The sequence below is a fragment of the Mrakia frigida genome (assembly GCF_051309035.1).
Source record: "Mrakia frigida strain ATCC 22029 unplaced genomic scaffold BDY24scaffold_35, whole genome shotgun sequence".
Lineage (NCBI taxonomy): Eukaryota > Fungi > Basidiomycota > Tremellomycetes > Cystofilobasidiales > Mrakiaceae > Mrakia > Mrakia frigida.
In genome coordinates this window covers 114,125-133,363 of record NW_027481246.1, presented here as the reverse complement: position 1 = coordinate 133,363, position 19,239 = coordinate 114,125, and the positions used below count along the sequence as shown (strand labels likewise).

General features: G+C 53.8%; 8 protein-coding genes across 8 annotated transcripts; 6 read left to right on the top strand and 2 right to left on the bottom strand.

Moving 5' to 3' along the window:
- Positions 1-157: 157 nt before the first annotated feature.
- APL4 (AP-1 complex subunit gamma) lies at positions 158-4,167 on the top strand (the record flags this gene model as incomplete). Its single annotated transcript, XM_076643808.1, has 14 exons — positions 158-179; positions 285-313; positions 482-753; positions 1,046-1,187; positions 1,266-1,439; positions 1,522-1,698; positions 1,806-1,960; positions 2,044-2,353; positions 2,442-2,660; positions 2,762-3,071; positions 3,145-3,191; positions 3,269-3,763; positions 3,872-3,964; positions 4,066-4,167. 14 exons carry the CDS (start codon positions 158-160, stop codon positions 4,165-4,167), a joined length of 2,547 nt encoding a protein of 848 aa, XP_076493398.1.
- A 209-nt stretch (positions 4,168-4,376) lies between these two features.
- BDY24DRAFT_418158 (uncharacterized protein) lies at positions 4,377-4,812 on the top strand (the record flags this gene model as incomplete). The annotated part of the gene is made up of 3 exons (XM_076643807.1): positions 4,377-4,577; positions 4,644-4,671; positions 4,793-4,812. The coding sequence occupies 3 exons, from the start codon at positions 4,377-4,379 to the stop codon at positions 4,810-4,812; spliced, it is 249 nt and encodes an 82-aa protein (XP_076493397.1).
- A 103-nt stretch (positions 4,813-4,915) lies between these two features.
- Positions 4,916-7,638, bottom strand: BDY24DRAFT_400555 (CRAL-TRIO domain-containing protein). Its single transcript, XM_076641971.1, has 12 exons — positions 6,918-7,638; positions 6,505-6,678; positions 6,417-6,427; positions 6,233-6,335; positions 6,102-6,152; positions 5,934-6,010; positions 5,835-5,855; positions 5,741-5,763; positions 5,570-5,650; positions 5,417-5,497; positions 5,258-5,326; positions 4,916-5,183 (listed from the first exon to the last, which is right to left on the bottom strand). Exons 1-12 carry the CDS (start codon positions 7,196-7,198, stop codon positions 5,079-5,081), a joined length of 1,077 nt encoding a protein of 358 aa, XP_076493396.1. The 5' UTR covers positions 7,199-7,638; the 3' UTR covers positions 4,916-5,078.
- Positions 7,639-7,884: 246 nt separating this feature from the next.
- On the top strand, positions 7,885-9,080 carry BDY24DRAFT_184863 (uncharacterized protein). Its single transcript, XM_076636351.1, has 4 exons — positions 7,885-7,968; positions 8,093-8,275; positions 8,356-8,364; positions 8,449-9,080. The coding sequence occupies exons 1-4, from the start codon at positions 7,945-7,947 to the stop codon at positions 8,779-8,781; spliced, it is 549 nt and encodes a 182-aa protein (XP_076493395.1). The 5' UTR covers positions 7,885-7,944; the 3' UTR covers positions 8,782-9,080.
- Positions 9,081-10,749: 1,669 nt separating this feature from the next.
- On the top strand, positions 10,750-13,526 carry BDY24DRAFT_184861 (uncharacterized protein). The gene is made up of 16 exons (XM_076636350.1): positions 10,750-10,966; positions 11,105-11,364; positions 11,443-11,456; positions 11,521-11,567; positions 11,628-11,952; positions 12,042-12,108; positions 12,179-12,219; positions 12,292-12,316; positions 12,391-12,455; positions 12,521-12,558; positions 12,623-12,633; positions 12,700-12,735; positions 12,806-12,918; positions 13,006-13,022; positions 13,085-13,131; positions 13,215-13,526. The coding sequence occupies exons 2-16, from the start codon at positions 11,232-11,234 to the stop codon at positions 13,493-13,495; spliced, it is 1,260 nt and encodes a 419-aa protein (XP_076493394.1). The 5' UTR covers positions 10,750-10,966; positions 11,105-11,231; the 3' UTR covers positions 13,496-13,526.
- A 1,034-nt stretch (positions 13,527-14,560) lies between these two features.
- Positions 14,561-15,699, top strand: BDY24DRAFT_400536 (uncharacterized protein). The gene is made up of 4 exons (XM_076641970.1): positions 14,561-14,879; positions 14,938-15,268; positions 15,445-15,581; positions 15,655-15,699. Exons 1-4 carry the CDS (start codon positions 14,800-14,802, stop codon positions 15,686-15,688), a joined length of 582 nt encoding a protein of 193 aa, XP_076493393.1. The 5' UTR covers positions 14,561-14,799; the 3' UTR covers positions 15,689-15,699.
- A 1,095-nt stretch (positions 15,700-16,794) lies between these two features.
- BDY24DRAFT_400529 (uncharacterized protein) lies at positions 16,795-17,526 on the bottom strand. Its single transcript, XM_076641969.1, has 4 exons — positions 17,484-17,526; positions 17,385-17,418; positions 17,218-17,235; positions 16,795-17,110 (listed from the first exon to the last, which is right to left on the bottom strand). The coding sequence occupies exons 1-4, from the start codon at positions 17,489-17,491 to the stop codon at positions 17,003-17,005; spliced, it is 168 nt and encodes a 55-aa protein (XP_076493392.1). The 5' UTR covers positions 17,492-17,526; the 3' UTR covers positions 16,795-17,002.
- Positions 17,527-18,903, top strand: BDY24DRAFT_400526 (copper transporter family protein). Its single transcript, XM_076641968.1, has 7 exons — positions 17,527-17,693; positions 17,840-17,870; positions 17,970-18,030; positions 18,117-18,284; positions 18,389-18,488; positions 18,612-18,685; positions 18,783-18,903. The coding sequence occupies exons 1-7, from the start codon at positions 17,649-17,651 to the stop codon at positions 18,826-18,828; spliced, it is 525 nt and encodes a 174-aa protein (XP_076493391.1). The 5' UTR covers positions 17,527-17,648; the 3' UTR covers positions 18,829-18,903.
- Positions 18,904-19,239: the final 336 nt, after the last annotated feature.

Below are 19,239 nucleotides of genomic sequence, written 5' to 3'. Positions count from 1 at the left end.
AGGTTGTCGTGGTGAGGAGGGACGAAGGAAGCGAAGTTCGTCTCTCTTTCGACCGCCCGTGCTCGTCCCTCCCAACGCCATCAACCTCACCCTCCTCCCCTCGTTTTTCTTCCACCCTCTACCTTTCAACCTCTCGAGCTCGTAGGAATCCGTCACCATGGGGTACCATAATCTCAAGGGTTAGTCCTAGCGAGCTCAGAGGATGGTCGAGGAGAGAAGGGAGAAGCGGACGAGATGCTGACCTTGTTCCCTCCCTTCCCCCTTCGCTCTCGTCCCAATCTCAGCGTTGATCAAGGCTATCAGAGCTTGCAAGGTAAGTTCTTCATGTTGAATAGAGCCTGGAGGTGCTCTAGTATCGCTTTGTAGCCTCTCAGTCTTCGCTGGAAGTTCAAGAACATATCAAAGAAGGAAGGGGATGAAGCTGACGACCTCCTTCCTTCCCCTCCCTCCCTCCCTCTTTCTCTCTCTTTCTTGCTGCCAGACCCTCGCCGATGAGCGATCCGTTATTCAGAAGGAATCTGCTTCCATCCGTACAGCTTTCAAGGAGGAAGACTCGTTCGCTCGACACAACAACATCGCCAAACTCCTCTACATCCACATGCTCGGCTATCCAGCGCACTTCGCTCAGATCGAATGCCTCAAGCTCGTAGCTTCTCCAAGATTCAGCGACAAACGCCTCGGATACCTGGGAACCATGCTGCTGCTGGATGAGAACCAGGAGGTCTTGACGCTGGTTACCAACTGTTTGAAGAAGTGAGTCCCTTGTTGAAGTTCGAGCTCGAGGACAGAAGGGAAGGAGGAGGAAACGTCGAGAGAGGCCGTGCGTACGAGAGGTCTTTGGAGAAGCACAGAGCTCAGTTTGGTAGCAGCTGAGCTCAAGGCGGAGGTCGGGGCTGTAGGATTGCGGTGGTATCTCTATCGCTACCAGCGAAGGTCGCCCTCCTTCCTGGCCTCCTCCACCTCGAACCTCTCCTTCCCATCTCGTTCACCTTTCGAGCTCACTCGCTGACTCCATCCTTCCTTCCCACTTCTCAACGCTCTTCAGCGATATGAATCACTCCAACATGTACGCCGTAGGACTCGCTCTCTGTACCTTCGCCAACATCTCGTCCGAGGAGATGTCGAGAGATCTCTGCAACGAGATCGAGAAGCTCCTCGGTTCCTCAAACACCTACATTCGAAAGAAGGTTCGTTTCTTCTGATCATGAGCTGTGTACTGAGCTCCTCGGTAAAGGCAAGCTGACCTTGCTATATTCTCGTCTCAGGCCGCCCTCTGTGCTCTTCGAATCGTCCGCAAAGTCCCCGACCTCATCGACCACTTCATCTCCAAAGCCAAATCCCTCATTCAAGATCGTAATCACGGAGTCCTTCTCAGTGGTGTTACTCTCGTCATCGAGATGTGTTCGGGAGACGAGACTTGTCGAGACGAGTTCAGGAAGGTGAGTCTTGAAAGCTCGTTCTTCTCGTCGAGTCGAGCTGAGCTCACCTTTCCTTCCTCCCTTCGTTCCCGAACCCATGCAGGCCGTCCCTCTCCTCGTCAAGCACCTCAAGTCCCTCGTCACGACTGGATACTCGCCAGAACATGACGTTTCCGGAATCACGGATCCTTTCCTTCAGGTCAAGATCTTGAGGTTGCTGAGGTTGTTGGGTCGAGGAGACGCGAAGGCGAGTGAGGAGATGAACGATATTCTGGCGCAGGTGAGTGCTGTTTTCCTTTCTTTGTCTGCTACTGTAATGCCAGATGGACGGAAGATGTGGAGGGAGATGGGTTCGACTGGATATCTGACGCTGGTGGTGGTTTTCAGGTCGCTACGAACACCGACTCGTCGAAGAACGTCGGAAACTCGATTCTGTACGAGACCGTCCTCGCCGTTCTGGAGATCGAAGCCGACAGCGGACTCCGAGTCATGGCTATCAACATCCTCGGAAAGTTTTTGGGAAACAGGGACAACAACATCCGGTGAGTCGAGCAATCCGACCTTGAGTCTTCGCAACGAAGCCAACTCTCCGCCCTCTTCGTCTTCCTCTCTTCTGTTTCTCCAGATACGTCGCCCTCAACACCCTCAACAAGGTCGTCGGAATGGATACCAACGCCGTCCAACGTCACCGGTCCATCATCCTCGACTGTCTTCGAGACGGAGATATCTCGATTCGACGACGAGCTCTCGAGCTTTGCTACGCCCTTACCAACGAGGCCAACGTCCGAATCATGGTCCGAGAGCTTCTCACCTTCCTCGAGGCTGCCGACAACGAGTTCAAGCTTGGAATGACGACCGAGATCGCTCTCGCCGCTGAGAGGTTCGCTCCCAACAAGCGATGGCACATCGACACCGTCCTCAGGGTTCTCAAGCTCGTGAGTCTCGCTCCTCCTTGACGTTTTCGATCTACCATCGAAGAGAGCCCCATCTGACAGAACTCTCTGTTTCGCTTCCTTACACCAGGCTGGAAACTTCGTCCGAGAGGAGATCCTTTCCGCCTTCATTCGACTGGTTTGCCACACGCCCGAACTTCAAGCCTACACCGTTCAGAGGCTCTACCTCGCTCTCCTCGCCGACATCTCGCAGGAATCCCTCACTCTCGGTGCCGTCTGGCTTATCGGGGAGTTCGGAGACGTCCTCCTTCAACCTTGGGTCGCCGAAGAAGGAGAGGAGACTCGAAGCGTTCGTTCAACCTTCCTCCTCTTCCCGTTCCTCTCGAGTTCCACATCTTTGTTGTGAAGCTGACTCGTCACCCCGCTCTGCTTTATTCTTGGTTCATGTAGGTCACCCAATCGGACATCATCGACCTCCTCAACTCAGTTCTGAACTCCCCTTACTCCAACCCTCTCTCCTCCCAATTCGTCCTCACCGCTCTCATCAAGCTCTCCGCTCGATTCGCCGAGAGCACTCCCAACTCGGATCAGATCGACAGGATCGCGATCCTCCTTGAGTCGTACTCGCACACTCAGGAGTTGGAGCTGCAGCAGAGGTCGGTCGAGTACGGGGCGTTGCTGGCTCAAACGGAGATTCGAGCGGGTGTTTTAGAGAGGATGCCGCCACCAGATATCAAGGCTACGATTATGGGAGGAACTGGTGAGTCTGATATTCTATATCGTGTTCGAGTTCGACGCATCGCTGACCTGGTTTCCTTGCGATTCTCTTCCAGCCAGTGAGAGGAGGTCGGTCGGTTCGACTCAAACTGCAAAGGACACCGTTCGTCCCTCTTCCCTTCTGTCTTCAGGCTTTTTGTCTTTCACTTATTTACCTCTATGCCTTTCCTGTCCCTCCAGTCATCCCTTCTCGACCTCATGGGCGACGAACTCCCCTCCGAAACCCCTTCCTCCTCCGCTCCCTCCGCTGCCGCCTCAGCCCAATCCACCAACGATCTTCTCGCCGACATCTTCGGATCCGGACCTTCCTCGACCGACAGTTCCTCCACCTCTTCAGCACCTCCTCCTTCCTCACGCTCAGCCGTCGACGACATCATGGGTCTCTTCGGAAACTCCACCTCTCCCACTTCCACTCCCGCGCCCTCCTCCTCGGCCGCTGCTTCCCTCTTCGACGCTTCCCCAGCCCCCTCCCAACCCAAACCTACACCAGCACCCGCTCCAGCAGCTCCTTCAGGTCCTCAGTCCTACACCGCCTACGACAAGAACGGGCTCAAGATCACTCTCACACCGAGAGCGAGTCCGACGCAGCCTGGGGTGATTCAGATTCTGGCGAGGTTCAACGTGACGGGAGGAGAGGCAGTGACGGGTGTGAACTTCCAGGCTGCTGTTCCTCGGGTGAGTCGATTTCTGCTTCATCTCTTCCTCGTTGAATCGAAACGCGTCGAAATTGAAACTCGAAGAGCTGACTCTTCTCTTTCCTCGCTTCGACCACCGTCTTCGCAGACACAACAACTCCAAATGCTCGCCATGTCGAACTCGGACATCGCACCAGGAGCGACGGAGACTCAGCAGATGCGAGTGATGGCACCTCAAGGAGTTCGTTTCTTATTTCCTTCCTTCTGCCTTCGACGCGTCGAGGCTTCGTCTTGCTGACCTCTGTCTTCTCGTTCGTTCGACGTTTTTTTTTTCGAAATCAGAGTCAGATCCGTCTCCGTCTTCGAATATCGTTCGCCAAGGGAGGAGTGCCGGTTCAGGATCAGACGGATTTCGCTGGATTCCCTCCTGCTCTGACGGCTTGAGGGAGGAGTTTGGGGGGCTCGTAGATTTTATTTAGGTGCTTGGACGAGATGGGATGGTGACGACGCTTCTTTGCGATCTTTCGAGAGAGCTTGAAGAGATGATCTGCGCTCTAGAGGATGGGGACCGAAATTTCGTCGAGCGCTGGGAGGGACAGGAAAGAGAGACAGGTGTTCGATGAGACCCTGAGACGCGCTGTACTCCTCCGAAGATGCTCAAATGGAAGCTTGTCGGTCTTCCTTCGGCAGAGTACACGAGTCGATTCCTCGAGGACGACGCGCCTACTTCTGAGAGATGGAAGTCTCCGTCCTTGCCCAGGACTGAACGAGGATTTCCTTGGGTTGAATGTCCACTTGCTCGGGAGGGGAAGTGCAGGACGATGGCCATCCAGGGGCTGAAGGCGTGCGGGAAGGTGAGTTTCGGCTCGTGTTCTTCCGACCCTCCAAACTGATCTATTTGCTTCTTTTCTCGCATCCAGTGCAAGAGCGTTCGATACTGCTGCCGAGGTGGGTCTACCTCTCGCACTCGTCTCACGTCTCCCACCCTTCTACCTTCTCCTCCTCGTTTCGACGCGTCGCTGTCTTCGCTGACTCTCTCTCTCTCTCTCTGCCCTCGCTGCCTTCTCAGAACATCAAAAGGCACACTAGAAGTCTCAAAGACGAGTCTGCTTCAAACTGCGATGGTAGTCTTTCTCCCGAGGCGACGATATCTCATGCCTCCTTCGTTTTCTCTCTCAAACGAGGACAGAAAGATCGAGGAAAGCATACGATCTACAAGTCAAGCAGCTTACACTAGAGCTACAAGAAAGCCTCTCTCTAAGAAATGTCTATCGAACATCGCAAAGTCTAAGAACCGGAACCAAGAGCAACGCAAAGCAAAAACACAAACCAAGAAACACATCAAAAAGGAGAAATCAAGGCAGCCCCTCCACCACATCTACATCGACCTCGAACGGTGTCGAAGCAACAGGTTTTTCCCCCTCGTCCCCTCCTTTCAGAACCCACTCGCTCGCTCCGATCTGAACGAAGATGCCCAAAGCGAGGTCAGTCTCGACGCGTCACGGCGAGAAGGAAGGGAAACAAAGGGACGAACCTTCGACCCATCCTTAACCCATCGCTCCCTGTAAGCTTTCCTCTTCTCTCGACACAGCTCAATCACGTTCTACGAGAACCCAAACCAAACCGAGAGTCAGCTTTGAGCTCGAACGAACGAAACGTCGAAGAAACGAAGGGGAGGGAATGGAGAACGAACCTGTCTGTACTCAGGCGTCTTGGGATCGAGGTTGAGTTTCCCACCGAAGTCGAGGAGGAGTTGCTCGTCGGGGATGAAGGGCTGCCGAAGAAGAAGGGAGGGGAAAGGTATGAGTAAGAGGGTGAGGAGGGAGAGGGAGGAGAAGAAACGAACGGTAGGTTCGTTGAAAGAGAGTTTCGCTCGTGTGACGGGGTCCATGAAAGGGAGGACTACTTTGAGGAGGGAGTGGATCATCTGTGAAGTGCGAAGAGGGAAAGAGGGAGGGGAGGGGTCAGATTGAGGCGGGGAAGACGCGTCGAGAGGCAGGAGGGAGACGGGACGAACCCAGGGGACGTTGATGGCGATAGCTGCGAAAGGAAACAAAGGGCGAAGGTCAGTCGATGATCGAAGGAGAGAGAAGGAACACGAGAGTTCGTACCCTTCTCCATTCGCTCAGGGTCTGCAGGGAACGAACGAGGACGAGGGCCAGGGTCAGCTCGAGCGAAGGAACAGCGAACTAGAAGATCGAGAGACTCACAGTGAGCTCCAAGAACGTGAATGTATCCCTTTATAACGGTCACTGAGGGCAGCTTAGCGGACATGGCTCCAGCGAAGCTGCGAAACAGGAAGAGAGGAGAGGGAAAAGGTCAGCTCGACGAGAAACGAACGAGAGCAAACGGAAACGAAGCGAGAAGAAGAAACGAACTTGACGAGCAGAATCTGCTTCTCTACACCCGCGGGCATGAGGTCTTGAACTCTGTTATGTATAGACCACGAGAACGAAAAGAGGATCAGCATCAACGTCGCGTCGTCGAGGAGAGGAGAGGAGGGACGAACCTCTCGAGCTGCCAGAAGGAAGCGAGCAAGTTCGTCTGAGGGTCGTTCGAAGTGTTTCTAGCTGAGTACTGGTAGTGAAGGGGGTGTCCTGACTCGGCCCATCCTACGAGACCCAAGCAACAACCACAGATCAGTACGTGAGGGGAAGGAAAGAAAAAAAGGGTGAGCTCGAGCTCAAACGAACCAACAACGAAACTACCAAAACCACAACAAAAGTCAGTCCAGTTCCAGCCAATCACAATCTCTCCCCGCTCATCTCGGACAAGACTCACTCATCCCCATCAAACGACTTCTCAGCCAACGGTCCAGGGAGCAGTCCTCCTCCTTCCTCTTTGGATCCTTCTCCTCCGTCGTCATCTGCGATCCCAGTCTCTCGACGCCAGAGCAGAGTAGCGATGATTCGGGTGATGGCAGTTTCAGCATCCCATTTCTGAGCTCGCAAGTACCTGAACGAGCGAAAGAAAGAAGGCAGAAGAGCGGGAAGGTCAGCTTGGGAAGAGAAGAAGGGGAAGGAAACTCGTTCGATTCTCGCGAGCTCATCAGTTCGTCGTCGTCGCTATTCTTCTTCTTCTTCTCCCTCTTCCTATCGTTTCCTTGAGGTTCTTAAGTGCCCAGCATACGCATGAACCTCTTGTTCCCTTGTTTGATCGCCAACCACGGCAAGCTCAGAGCGTCTGATACTCACCGACAAAGACAATCCTCGGTCAACCACATGCTCTCACTCCTCAACAACCCTTCCTTCCCCTGTTCCGCTCCCTCCAACTGATACGCACTCCCATCAGGAGGAGAAAAGTGATCCAGGACAGTCTGGTAGAGAGTCAAGTGCTCTCCCTCTAGAGGTGGTGGCCGAGTGGGAGGTTTGAGGATCGTAGGCGAGGTGGGAATGGAGGTCGTGAGAGGAGGAGGAGGAGGAGTCGTGGGCGTGGAAGAGCCGCTGCCGGAGAGGGAGCGGAAGAAGGAGGACATCGAGGACGCGAGCGAGGAAGCGACTGGAAGAGAGAAGGGAGAGAGGGGTTGGGGGTTTGAGCAGGGTGGTGTTGTAGTTGGGAGTTGAACGGCGAGGGGGAAGGAAAGCCGTGAGCTTTTGGAGACGAACGACGTGAGCCTCGCTTTTCAACGAGGTCGGTCGGCGCACCGGAGAAGATTTTCGTGTTCAAAATTTTCATCATCGGAATCTTCAGAGTCTTAAATATAGGAGGGTAAAATTAGAAAACCTCCGAGAGAAGATCTGAACCCGGTAGGAGGAGGAGAAAGAGGGAGAGGAGATAGCTTTCAAAGGCCTCGTTCCGACGCGTCGTCGACGATTGGAATCAGGAACCGGGGACAGGAAACGCGTCGGGGAAATACTCTGTTCGGTTGAACAGTAAGCGAGCGTATTGAGATCCGTTTGGAGAGGTTTGTAAGGATTGATTTGAGCCAGGAGGGGAGGGAGGAAAGGGGGAGGGGAGGGGGGACCGAGGAGAAGCGGTCATTTGAGAGCCTGATAGATAAATTTCAGAGGAATTGACTCTTATGGAGTTGAACTAGATCTCGAGAGGTCCTAGGGAAATGCACAAGATCGAGGAGTCCGGTTTGAGCTTTCTGAGAGTCGGTTGACAGAAGAAGGTCGAGCTCGCATCCTCCCTTTCATTTGGACCCTCCCTCGTTCCCTTCCTTCCCTCAACGTTAACCCCAGCAACCTCTTTTCTCCAGCCCATCTTTCCTTCACAGCCATGGTCAACCCTCTAGTCCTCTACGTACGTCTAATCCAACCTCGCCACTCATCTTCAACCAGGTCGTATCGAACGATTGTCTCGTCACGAAACCAACGAAGCTCAACAACCTCTCCTCCCTCCTTCCCTCTTTCTCTTTCGTTCTCAGACCACCTCCCTCCCGCAACCCGCCCGTCCACGAACTCAACAAGAATACCTCATCCGTACCCTCTATACCCTTCGGATCCCGTGCGACGTGGTGGATGTGAGCTTGGACGAGGAAGGCAAGAGGATCTGGAGGAGGAAGGGAAGGACGGATGGGAAGCTGCCGGGCTTTTTGGTGGATGGGGAGGTGAGTCGCTCCTCTGGGCGGAAGAAGCAGCTGTAAGTGGAAAGGAGAGCTGATTTCAGGGTTGTTGATTTGCTGTTCAGTTCGCAGGAGTGAGTCCGTTCGCTTCAGCCCATCTCCTCTCCTTCCCCTTAGATGAGCTCAAGCTCACCTCCCTCTCCTCCTCCCTCCCCCAGACTATCGAAGACTTTGAATACGCCGTAGAAGATGGACGACTACGTGATTTCTTGGGAATCGATCATCTGTCCACTCCTCTGCCTACTCCTCTGGCACCGAAACCAAAACCAGCAACGGTCGCTCCCTCCCCTCCTCCTCCTCCTCCTCCAGCAGACGCCTCCTCTTCGACGACGACGAACCCGGAACCCTCAGCCACCCTACCACTTTCAACCAGCAGTACGACCGAACCGACAACGACGAAGATCACTTCGGAAGACGACGAGCTCCTGGAGAGCGTGGGAGAGGACGAGTTAGAGAAGCTTCTGAGGGAGATGGAGGCGGAGGGGATGTAGAGAGTCGAGAGATTGGAGAGGCAGAGATCTAGAAGAGATCTCGATGAGTTCTATTTTGGTTGACTTGCATCTTGAGTATGATAGGAGGGACGAAGGAGCGGGGAGACGGGAGGAGGAGACGAGATCATCGAGACGCGTCGAGGCTGAGATTTCGTCAGGTTCTCCCTCCGGTGCTTCTTCTTCACAACTCAACGTAACTCACCGTGGCCTCCTACCTGATTCTGACGACGACTGATTCTCAGAGGTTCAGGTTTGAGGGATCTTCACTCGCGACGACGCGTCGCATTTTTCACACACGCGCCTTCCTTGTCTCCTCTTCGACTGACTCCCTCTTCCACGCCTCCAGCCCACCACCTCTTCAGCTTCCCTTGCGAGCATCAACAGTCTTATCATCGTCTTTCCCTCGACAGAAACAAGGCTCTCGAGCCTCCCTCGACCCCTGAACGAGCACGGAGTTGGGCGACGAGAGATGGATCGAACTCGTCGACCTCCAACCTCTTTCTTCCTTCCTTCTTCTTTTTTCGCAGGTAGATGGACTCCCCCAGCTCGTCAAATGAACTCTTCTCCTTCTCGCCTCCACCCATAGAAGAAGTACCTCCCCCTCCTCCTGCGACGGCCAGCAACTCGAAAGCTCAACCTCCTCCTCTTCGACGAGCCTCTAAAAAGTTTGTGCCAAACCCCTTGTCCCTTCCTTCCTTGTTTTTTCAAGCTGACCTTTTTCGGCTTTGCCTCTTCTCGCAGATCTTCCCTCACTCCAGCTCGTAAACTCCAAAAACCTCCAGCTCAAGCTCAAGTTCGAATGATCCCAGCTCAGCAACGTAAGGGTTCAGCTCACACGGTTTTCTTCCCTCCTCAAGGTCATGGTCAACCTGTGAACGCTAGGGATCGAGATGATCTAGAGGAGGAGATTGAGGTGGTGCAGCCGAAGGTTGCTGCTTTGTGAGTCCTCGAGGAAAACCGGAGGGAGGAAGAGGGAGAGAGGAGATGAAACTCGAGCTCATCGCTTCCTTCTTCTCTTTGTTTGGTTTTGCTCAGAGACTCGACCACCTCCTCTCGCCACTCCCAACCTACTTCCCTCCCTTCCAACCTCCTCCCTCAGCCCATCACCTCCTCTTCTCAGCAAGCACCCAACTTCCGCTCCTGGCTTCGATTCGGAGGCAATCGCACACTGGGACCTCGTCCCTCCCCGAGCCCAACTCCCTCGACCTATTCAGCTCCCAACCTCGTCGTCCAATCACCTTCTCCCTCCTCTCGCCAAATTCCTCCTTCTATAAACTCAGCAGCTTCCCCACCTCCTCGAATCGGTCGTCCTCATTCCTCACACGGAGCACGTCGAGCGCCGCCGCCTGGTAGTCGACTTCAATGGGGAGACGCTTGGGAAGAGACGCGGGAGTGGGAGACTGAGGAAGAGAGGTTCAGGAGGACCGGGAAGAAGCATCGAGGTGTGTCGAGGCCTGGGAGTCCTGCTACTGGAGGTGGAGGAGGAGGGGAGGACGAGAAGGGAGAGGAGGACGAGGAGGAGGAGGGTGAAGGAGTGGGTCTGGGCGCGGGTGGGAGGAGAGAGCACGAGAAGGAGAAGGAGATGCCTTTGGAGTATGCTCTGTGGGAGCAACTGCCTGATGTGGATCATCAGGCGAGGCCGTATCACTACCACTCGGGGAGCAATCTTATCAGTGAGTTCGCGGCGACAACGACGCGTTTCGTTCAAGCGGATAAGAGAGGCGAGACGGTTGCGTGTGCTGACTCTCCGCTCTTTCTTCTCTGATTTGAATCTGATAGCCAACATCGATGTGTTCGATCGGAAGTCGGAGAAGACGGAAGCGGTGTTGATCGAGGAGAGACGGTACATGGGAGACGTGCTTTCTTCGATGGATCTGTTCTTTAGGTGAGTTCGGGCTTCGTTTCTTCTTCGAGAAGGTGTCTAAATCGTTCCTTGATGTCTAAGCTGACCTCTGGTTATCTTTTCACAGACCTGGTCATCGAAAGGAACGAGTCTTCCTCTCGCATCGGCACGCCGTCGCGTCGGACGTAAATTCTCGTTTCTTGCACTTTTCTCAGCCCTTTCGAAGATGCTGAAGATGCGGAAGGAGGATGAGAGCTGATCATTTTCTCGTTCCGTTTCCTCCTCATCGAATCTCCTTTTGCGCTCGCAGGACCTGGACGAGCTTCGATCTCTTCTTGAAGTGTGCGTCCCTCTCGTCTCCCTTCACATCCTCTCCCTTCCTCCTGCTCGTTGGGTTCGCTCTCGAGAGGCCGGAAGGGACGGGGAGAGGAAGATTTTCACCAAGGAGATCTCCAGCTCACCAATCTTGTTCCGAAATAGTCAAGGAAACTCAACGACCTCAACAGCTGACTTCCTCCTCCGAGTCCGTCGAGGAGAGATCGCTCCGAACAGCGACGTCGACCTCGCCTCTCGCTACTGGGAACTCGTCGCATTGTACTACGAGACGATGGGGAACCTCCCTCATTTCAGACGAGGTGGTCACTACGGTGGAGAGGACGGAGTGGATGCTGCTCCTTGGGGAGTGAGATGGGAGGAAGATCGAAGGGAGGTGAGGGGATGGTTGAGATCGCAGAGAGCTGGTAAGTCGAAGCGTCTTCATTCTTTTCGAAAAGGAGTCTCCTGCTGACTTTACTGCTTTTTGTGTTCCATCATCGCAGAGGCACTCTTCCAGGTGAGTCGAGGAACTCGATTGCGTTCGAGGCTATTCCTGACGCGTTTTCCCCTTACCCTCAAAGGAACGATCTCATCTCTTCACTTACAAGCAGTGCTCAAAGATGCTCGAGTGCGTGTTCAGTATATTTGCTGCCTTTCAAGCTCGCTGAATCCGTGTTCCTCTTTTCAGCACACTCGAAGAATCGCTCCTCGAAGACAAGCTCGATCCCTCGCGTCGACCAACTCTCAACATCCCGGAACCCTCTTTTCTCGCTCCCAGCAACCAAGGTCGGCCTCTCCCACCCGACATTCGAATCCAAAGGGATAACGGTCCTCCAGCAGCTCATGCGAGAGCGGAATCTGAGATCGGAGGAGGATCGAACGCTGGAACAGTGGGATCGAGAGCGACCTCGCACGCTGCTGAGACGGCTCACGATTCCGATCAGGGACTCGAAGACGAGACGGAGCATCGCCAGTTCGTCTGTGGTATCATAGCGGTGATTGCGAAGCATCGAGTGAGTCTCGTTCCTCTGCTTTGATTTCAGCGTATTCTCCCTTTTCCGTCTTCCGTTGCTTCGCTGACTCTTCCTCTTTCTCTCGGCAGATGGAGGTCTTCTCAGCTGAGCATCGAAGGAAGCTCTTCGGTCGAAGTATCTTTCACGGTCGTATTGGTAAGTTCAACGTCCCTCTGCTCGAACTCCTTCGACTCTCGACTGATCGTTCCCGTCTCGGTCCATCCAGGGAACCTTCTGAACATCCCTCTGCTCGGGATCCCTCTGATCGTACGTTCGAACCTGTCGTACTAAAAACACTCTCGATATCTAGCTGACTTCGTCCTCTTCGTCAATCGGCAGTATCTGAGTCGAGTCGAACGGATCTGTGAGTCTCTTCCCCGTCGTCCGTTCTCGTCGCTCTCCCTTGCTGACTGCTTTTTTGCTTTCGATCTGGATCAGACGGTGACGAGGTAGGATTCAGGAACGCTTCTTGGAGGGAGTTCATAGAAGGTCTTGTTATGGAGGTGAGCTCAGATGTCAACTAGCTCGAGGACATCACAAACCGATCGTCGTTTCTCTCCTTTTTCAGTGGACGTCTCTCAACCTCATCTCGTCGCTCCTTTTGAGGTAAGATATCCTCGAATTTCTTCATACCTGACCGTCACTGACTTTACGTCTTGATCTCACACAGTTCTGCAATGAGTGAGTCGTCGAGCGAAGGAGGCGAGTCGACGCTCGACGTGTGCTGAACTTTCTTTTCCCTTGCAGCTATGACTGGAGCCGACGAAGTCAGCGACTTTCCCTGTTCGTACTTATTTCTTCGCTACGTCTGCGTTTCTGTCGTACCCTGACCTCTGTCTTCACCTCTTTCAAGACACTCGAATGGCAGGGTTTGCGACATCCATTCTTTCGATTGGGAGCCTCGTTCATTCAATCTTCCTCACCTGGACTCATCAAGCGAAAGGTCAATCGGACATCGATGTTGGAGTGAGTTTGACTGTCTCCTTCTCTACTGAGTCTCGGCTCTCTTTCTCAACTCAACTTCATTCCCGTCTGACGGCTTCACCGTTTCAGCACCCTTACCTGGATCGGTTCGTCTCGTTCGCGTCGCGTTCGACCTTCTTCATCACCTGACCTTCTCTTTATATCGCAGACACGCTCATTCTTTTACTCGCCTGGCCGTCATGCTCTCTCTTCCAGGTTTGTCGTCGCGTCGGATCTCGTCTTGTTCTCTTTTCTTTCAATCGCTAAATTTATCCCGTTCCCCTCGTTATCTCGCACAGCCGTGATGCTCCTTTGGGCCCTCATTTTCTTCGCCGTCGCCATCTGTGCTTGGGCTTGGGAAGAACGACTCAAGGGAGCTGATCCGGGAGGCTGGTTGGTTTCGTCCTCTACGACGACGATCATGGCGATAACTCTCGTCACAGTCTTCTCGTCGATCGGGTCAGTATCAGTGTATATCACACTCGATCTCTCTTCCTCCTCCCATGCTGACTTCTCTTCTTCTCCCTTTCCTCCTCACGTCCCAGATTCTTCCGATCCGTCTTCGAAACCTCGGCTCTGAAGGAAGAGGTCAATCGCCAACCCCAGAAGCTTCGACGAGCTAAACGAGGGAATGGGAAGGGTCAGGATGAGCCCAGAGTGTTCGAGTTGAGCGATCTCTCGAGGATGGTGGGGATCGATTTCACGAGGCAGGCGGGAGGAGGGAGGAGGAGAGTCGAGGAGAGCAGGAGGAGGGAGAAGGATGGGTGGAGTGTGTGAGACGACGCTCGCTTTATATATAATTTACGATCAACGACCTTTCGTGGCGATCTCGAAGGACTCCGGCCTGACGATTCGTCGTGAAAGGTCATGTTTAGATTGCAAAACTCGAAACCGGATAGTTTATGGGGCTCATCTCGGATGCGCACGGTAATCTAGCCCTTTCCAGTGGGTGTGAAAAGACCGAGGGACGTTTCCTGCTTGTGAAGCGATAGAATCTGAACGCGACGCGGCGGTTGATTTCGTGCAAAGTGGGTTGAAGGCTTTTCAAGATGACCGAGTGGCGTTCTGCCAAACTATATCTTGTACTGAAGATTGATTCGGAGCGTTCTAAGGTCACGATAACTTCCGTGCGATCTGTGAAAGGGCTGAAACGAAGCCACGACGCGTCGCTTTCTCCTCGTCCTCGCCTCACCTTCTTCCTACTGAGTGACTCAGACGGTCATCTATTCATCAGACAAATGCGTCCTAAGTTGAGTACCTTGGGCGTGAGGCTGAGCAGTCAAAGGATCTGTCTGTCGATCGGACGGGAAAGAGAGGAGGGTTGAATTCGTGCAAAAGGGATGATTTTTCGTATGGACGGGCCGAATGGTAATCGAAGTTGAGCAGGATAGCTCGATGAGCATCAGCTTGTCTAGGTGGTGCGTTTAAGAACTTGGGAGTGCCGAAGGGCTCGAGAGGTTGGGAGCTCGCACGACGCGTCGATTCGGAGGAGGGTTGAATTCGTGCAATGGGCGAAAGTCCAGCGAGAAGGGAAGAGGGCCGTTTTCAATAAGCCCTGTGACGAACCAGGAGTATACAGCTTCAAAGAGGCTGTCTTGTCTACGGGACAACGAGAAATCTCTATTGAAAAGGAAAAAAGCGGAGGCGAAGTTGCGGGAGGATTGAAATCGCGCACGTCCCTTCCCTTCCTTCCCACCAACCACGACTGCCTTTTTCTTAAAAACCCTACACACTCCGTCACGACTTCGAGAGCTAGTCTCTCGTGCCCATCCCCTTTCACCTGCTTCTCAAAGTTGCCCCAACGCTCTCCCTCCCGGTTTCCTTCCCTTTCCCTTTAATTCCCAGCTTCTCCCTTTCACCGTTCCTCCCCTCCCACTCCTCGACATGTTCCCTTCGGTGTACATGTCTCTGGAGGAAGCAGCCACTGCTCATTACTTATTCAATAACCTCCCTTCGGACTCGGAGTAGGTACCTTCTTCGCCGCTGAATCCTCTCCCTTCCGCGCTGACCCTTCTCGCTCAGGGACGACGAGGACGATCTTACGACCTCCCCTTCCATCTCCACCTCTTCTTCCCACGCTCCTCCTCAACCGCAACAGCAACCCTCATCCTCCTCAACCAGCAACCTCGATCACGACGACGACGAGCTGCTGGACGACACCCCACATCTCCCTACCGTCCCCGTCGCGACTCCCAGTCTCAGCAAGGCAGCAGTAGCAGCTCGAGCTCGAGCTCGCCTGGAGGCTACAGACGAACAGGACGATGTCGATCTCGAGGGTGAAGGGGTGGAGATCGAGGTGGACGAGGAGGAGGGAGGAGAGACGAAGAAGGAGAGGGAGTTTCCTGGTGGACGAGTGAGTCGTTTTTTTTTTTTTTTTTTTTGGATCTACATCTCTCTACACCCACGATAGGCGGGTCAGGTGGATGTTTCTACGTTGTTGTTGAACGTCTAGATGAGGTTGGCGAAGAGGAAACACCAACAGCGAAGCTGACCTCCGCTCTCTTTCCTCCTCCTTCCCTCGCCCTCCAGCCTCGTTCCATCGTTCGCCACTCGGTCGCCTCTCTCGACTCTCCCTCCTTCGACCTCGTCACCTCCAACCTCAACCTCCTCCTCCAAGACGGAACCTCTCTCGAAACCTCTCTCGGAGCCATCCAGCGTCCGTCGACCTGCGAGAACAAAACGGAGGAGGATTAGCTGAAGATTCGAAAAGTCGAGAAGGGTGCGAAATGAGTGGCTCGCATATTTCTACGACTCCCATAGCATATCAAGTTGATGTATTCGTTTCTACGAGGGCAGGAAAGGAAGAAGAGGAAGAGGAAGTCAACTAACGAGACGAACTCGAAGAAAACGAGAGATGCCATGAGAAAGAGACGTACCCTGTCCGATCAGCAGCTAGGATATCCTCGTTCCAGTTGTCGAGGTCGATACCTAGTGAATGAAGAAGGAAACACAAGTCAGTGGCGACGAGACGAATGAACGAAAGAGAAGGACGGGACGCGTCGACTCGTCTCTTCCACTCCATTCGCCTCTTCTCCCCGAACGAGGAAAAAACGACAGCGTATGTACTTCGGACTTTAGAAATATGAGAACCCAAAGTCCGATGAATCCCAGAACCTGCGAAGCGAAGGAGGAACCCGACAAAGACAGTCAGCTCGCCCGCTCAAATGAACCAAAACAAACCGGGGAACGAAAAAAGAGAACTCACACTCAATACACATAATCCCAACCAGCCTCACATCCCTCTCCAGTTCTACGTGCTCGCCGACTGGACTGGAGGGCCGACGCGAGTTTTTTCGCACTTCTCGCTCGTTTCACGACCGATCAATTGAACCTTCCCTCTTCTTGTTTCTTCTCAGTCTTGCTGGATCAAGGTACAATATTTCTCTGCAGCCTACCGCCCCCTCGTTCGAGGCCTCTCGACTAACACGTCTCCCCTCTTCTTTCCCCCTCCGACCAGACCTGGAGCTCTTCTCGCAGCTGGCAGCTGCCTACGCCGTTCTCATCTCTCACGGAGTCTCACAATACGTCGAGTCGACCACCTAGATCGTGGACTCCGCTCAAGCCATCAAACACGCTCTTCAGACCTCTCCTATCCTCGCCGCCGACCTCTACATCCTCGGAGACCCTCAGGTGTCGGTCATCGCGTTCAGCTCGAAAACGATCAGTATCATGAAGGTGGGGGATCAGATGAGCAAGAGGGGATACCATCTCAGTGCTCTTGGTGGGAAGAATGGAGGTCTGCACGTTGCTTGCACTGTGGGTCAGCAGAAGGAGAAAGCGGGAGGAGAGGAGACGCGTCGACTCGAGATGACTTCATTTGCTTTGCTTCACTTGTTTTCTTCAGATGCTGTACGTTCCTTCTCGCCTTTTCGTTCGACTCCCCAACACTATACTGACCCTCTTTCCCTTTCCAGGACCAACGCCGAGGAAACTCATCAAAGAACTCGAGGAGGTAGTACCGGAGGTGAAGAACGCTGTTCCCGCTCCAGGAGAGAAGGAGGGAACCAGTGTCGCTCTCTACGGTCAGTATCAGAAACCTTTCTCGCCTGGTTCATCTCGTATCTTTTATCGAGAAGGGCTGAAAAGTCTAAGCCTTGATGGTTCCCTCCGCTCCTGCCCGCATCCCTTCCAGCGCAAGCCTGAGCATATCTCGAAGCTTGGTGATGAACTCGTCCTCTCCCTTTTCAGGGGCTGGCTGCAAGTCGAGAGGGGAAGCCGAGGAGTTGGGAGGAAAGGAAAGAAGAGGGCGAGAAGTGAGGTGAGTTTGGAGGCGGGAGGGCTGAGTTGGAAGAACGAACGAACCATCTGATCGAGGAGGTACTGCGAGAAGAGAGCAAGAGGGAAGAGAGGATCAGCTTCATCGTCTCGAAGAAGGAGGAGGACAGACGAGAAGGAGGAGGGAGGAGAAGGTGAAGGGAAGCGAGGGAGAGGGAGAGGGAGGGAGGGAAGGAAGGAGGTCTCGAGCTCACCTCCGCCTGGTCGATGTTGAGGACGACAGGAGCTCTGCAAAACGATTAGTACGGTCAGCACCTTCTACGGATGACCTATATGCTTGAGACTGTGCTGACCTGTTCATGATTGAAGATTTGAGTGTTTACAGAGGTCGTGGGCGTCAAAGGGGACTGAACGGAATCCAAACGAGCTTCGACCTTCCAGCTTCCTGCGTCTTCGCCCTCAACCCCATCTCCCACCTTTTCCCACTACATCCCCTTACCCTCTACTGCTCGAAGAACATGGATCATGGAGGACATGATATGCCTATGGCAGCGAGATGCTCGGTTCGTAGTAGAGAGTCGAGGGAGAGGAGAGAGAGGAGGCCCTCATGCTGATGACCTTTCCTCCCTTTCCTCCTCCCCTCCTCGTTCTCTCGATTCTTTTCCTCGAACCCCTTCTCCCAAACTCCTCTGAATGCCTCTGATTGTAGATGAACATGCTTTGGAACTGGCAGGTTGTTGGTACGTTGTTTCTTCACCATCCTCTCCCTTCCTCCCCTCCGCGGTTGAGCTTCGTTCAACCCCTCTCCCTCTCCTCCCTCTCCTCACCTCTTCTCACAGACACTTGCGTTATCTTCCGATCCTGGCACATCACCTCAACCTTCACTATGATCCTTTCCTGGTTCGTTCAGGCCTCCTCAGCCCTCCCTCCTCTCATCTCCACCGCGAGAGCTCGGTCCTGACCGTCGTCTCTCTTTCCTCTCCTAGCCTCGTCGTCGCTCTCATGGCCTTCGGATACGAGCTTCTCCAGTCCAAGATCAACATCTACAATCGAAGAGTCGCTACTTCCCTCGTCCTCAACTACCCTTCCACTTCAAGCGGAACAGCTTCGGGCAGAGCCTCGCCTGAGATTGGTTCGTTCCCTGTAGGAATGAGGTACGTTTCCTCCCTCTTCTTTCCTTTCTCTCTTTTGCAAGAGACATCCTGACCTCGTCGCTCGTTTCTCATCGCTTTATTTTGCCTAACGTCGCAATTCACAGCGTCTCCCTCCCCTCCTCGGTTCGACTCATCCGCGCGTCGTCCTACGCCTTTTCTGTCTTCATCTCCTTCTTCCTCATGCTCGTTTTCATGTCCTACAACGTGCGTCCTATTCTTCCCATTCACCTGCGCCTATGTCATTCGGCTCGAGCGAACCTCCCGACGCGAAGCTGACCTTCCTTCTTCCTCGCTTTGGCGACGCGCCTCCTTCTCTTCCGTTCCCAGGGCTACCTCATCGGAGCGACCATCGTTGGAGCTGGGATTGGGCATTGGACGTACAACAGGGAGATGGATCCTCTGTGAGTGCCTCTCCGTCGATTCGAGGGCGAGAAGAGCGACGCGTTCTCGAGCGAGATTGACTTCTCCTCTCTCTTGGTCTCTCTTGCTTTCTCGCAGAGCCGTTCTCGGAGGATCTGCGTCGAAGGGGTCGACGTGCCACTAGACCTCTTTACGGAAACAGTCGCATATCGTTTGGTTGGTTTCATCGCAGGGTTTATGGGATCTCGTTCGATCTTTACGATCTCGTTCTCGACGCGTCGACCGTCGCGAGTCTTTTGCCCTCGCCTGCTTCTCTGCGGGAGTCTCAGTCCAAAGTTGAGGGAGATTCGTGAGAGTACAGATGCGTTACTGGCCTCTTCTCTCAGTCTACGTTCCACTCTCGACGACCCCAGAAACAGGGAGAGGACATACGACAACCGCCACCCTCAACAAGCTCGATTCCGAGACCTCTATCAGCAAAGAACGTCGAGACCTCTTAGATATAGAGCAGATTCCTCGCATGCAATTTCTGTCATTGAGACGACACCGGAAGGAAAAGAGGGCAGGCCGACGCAATCTCGTCGAGCTCACCGTT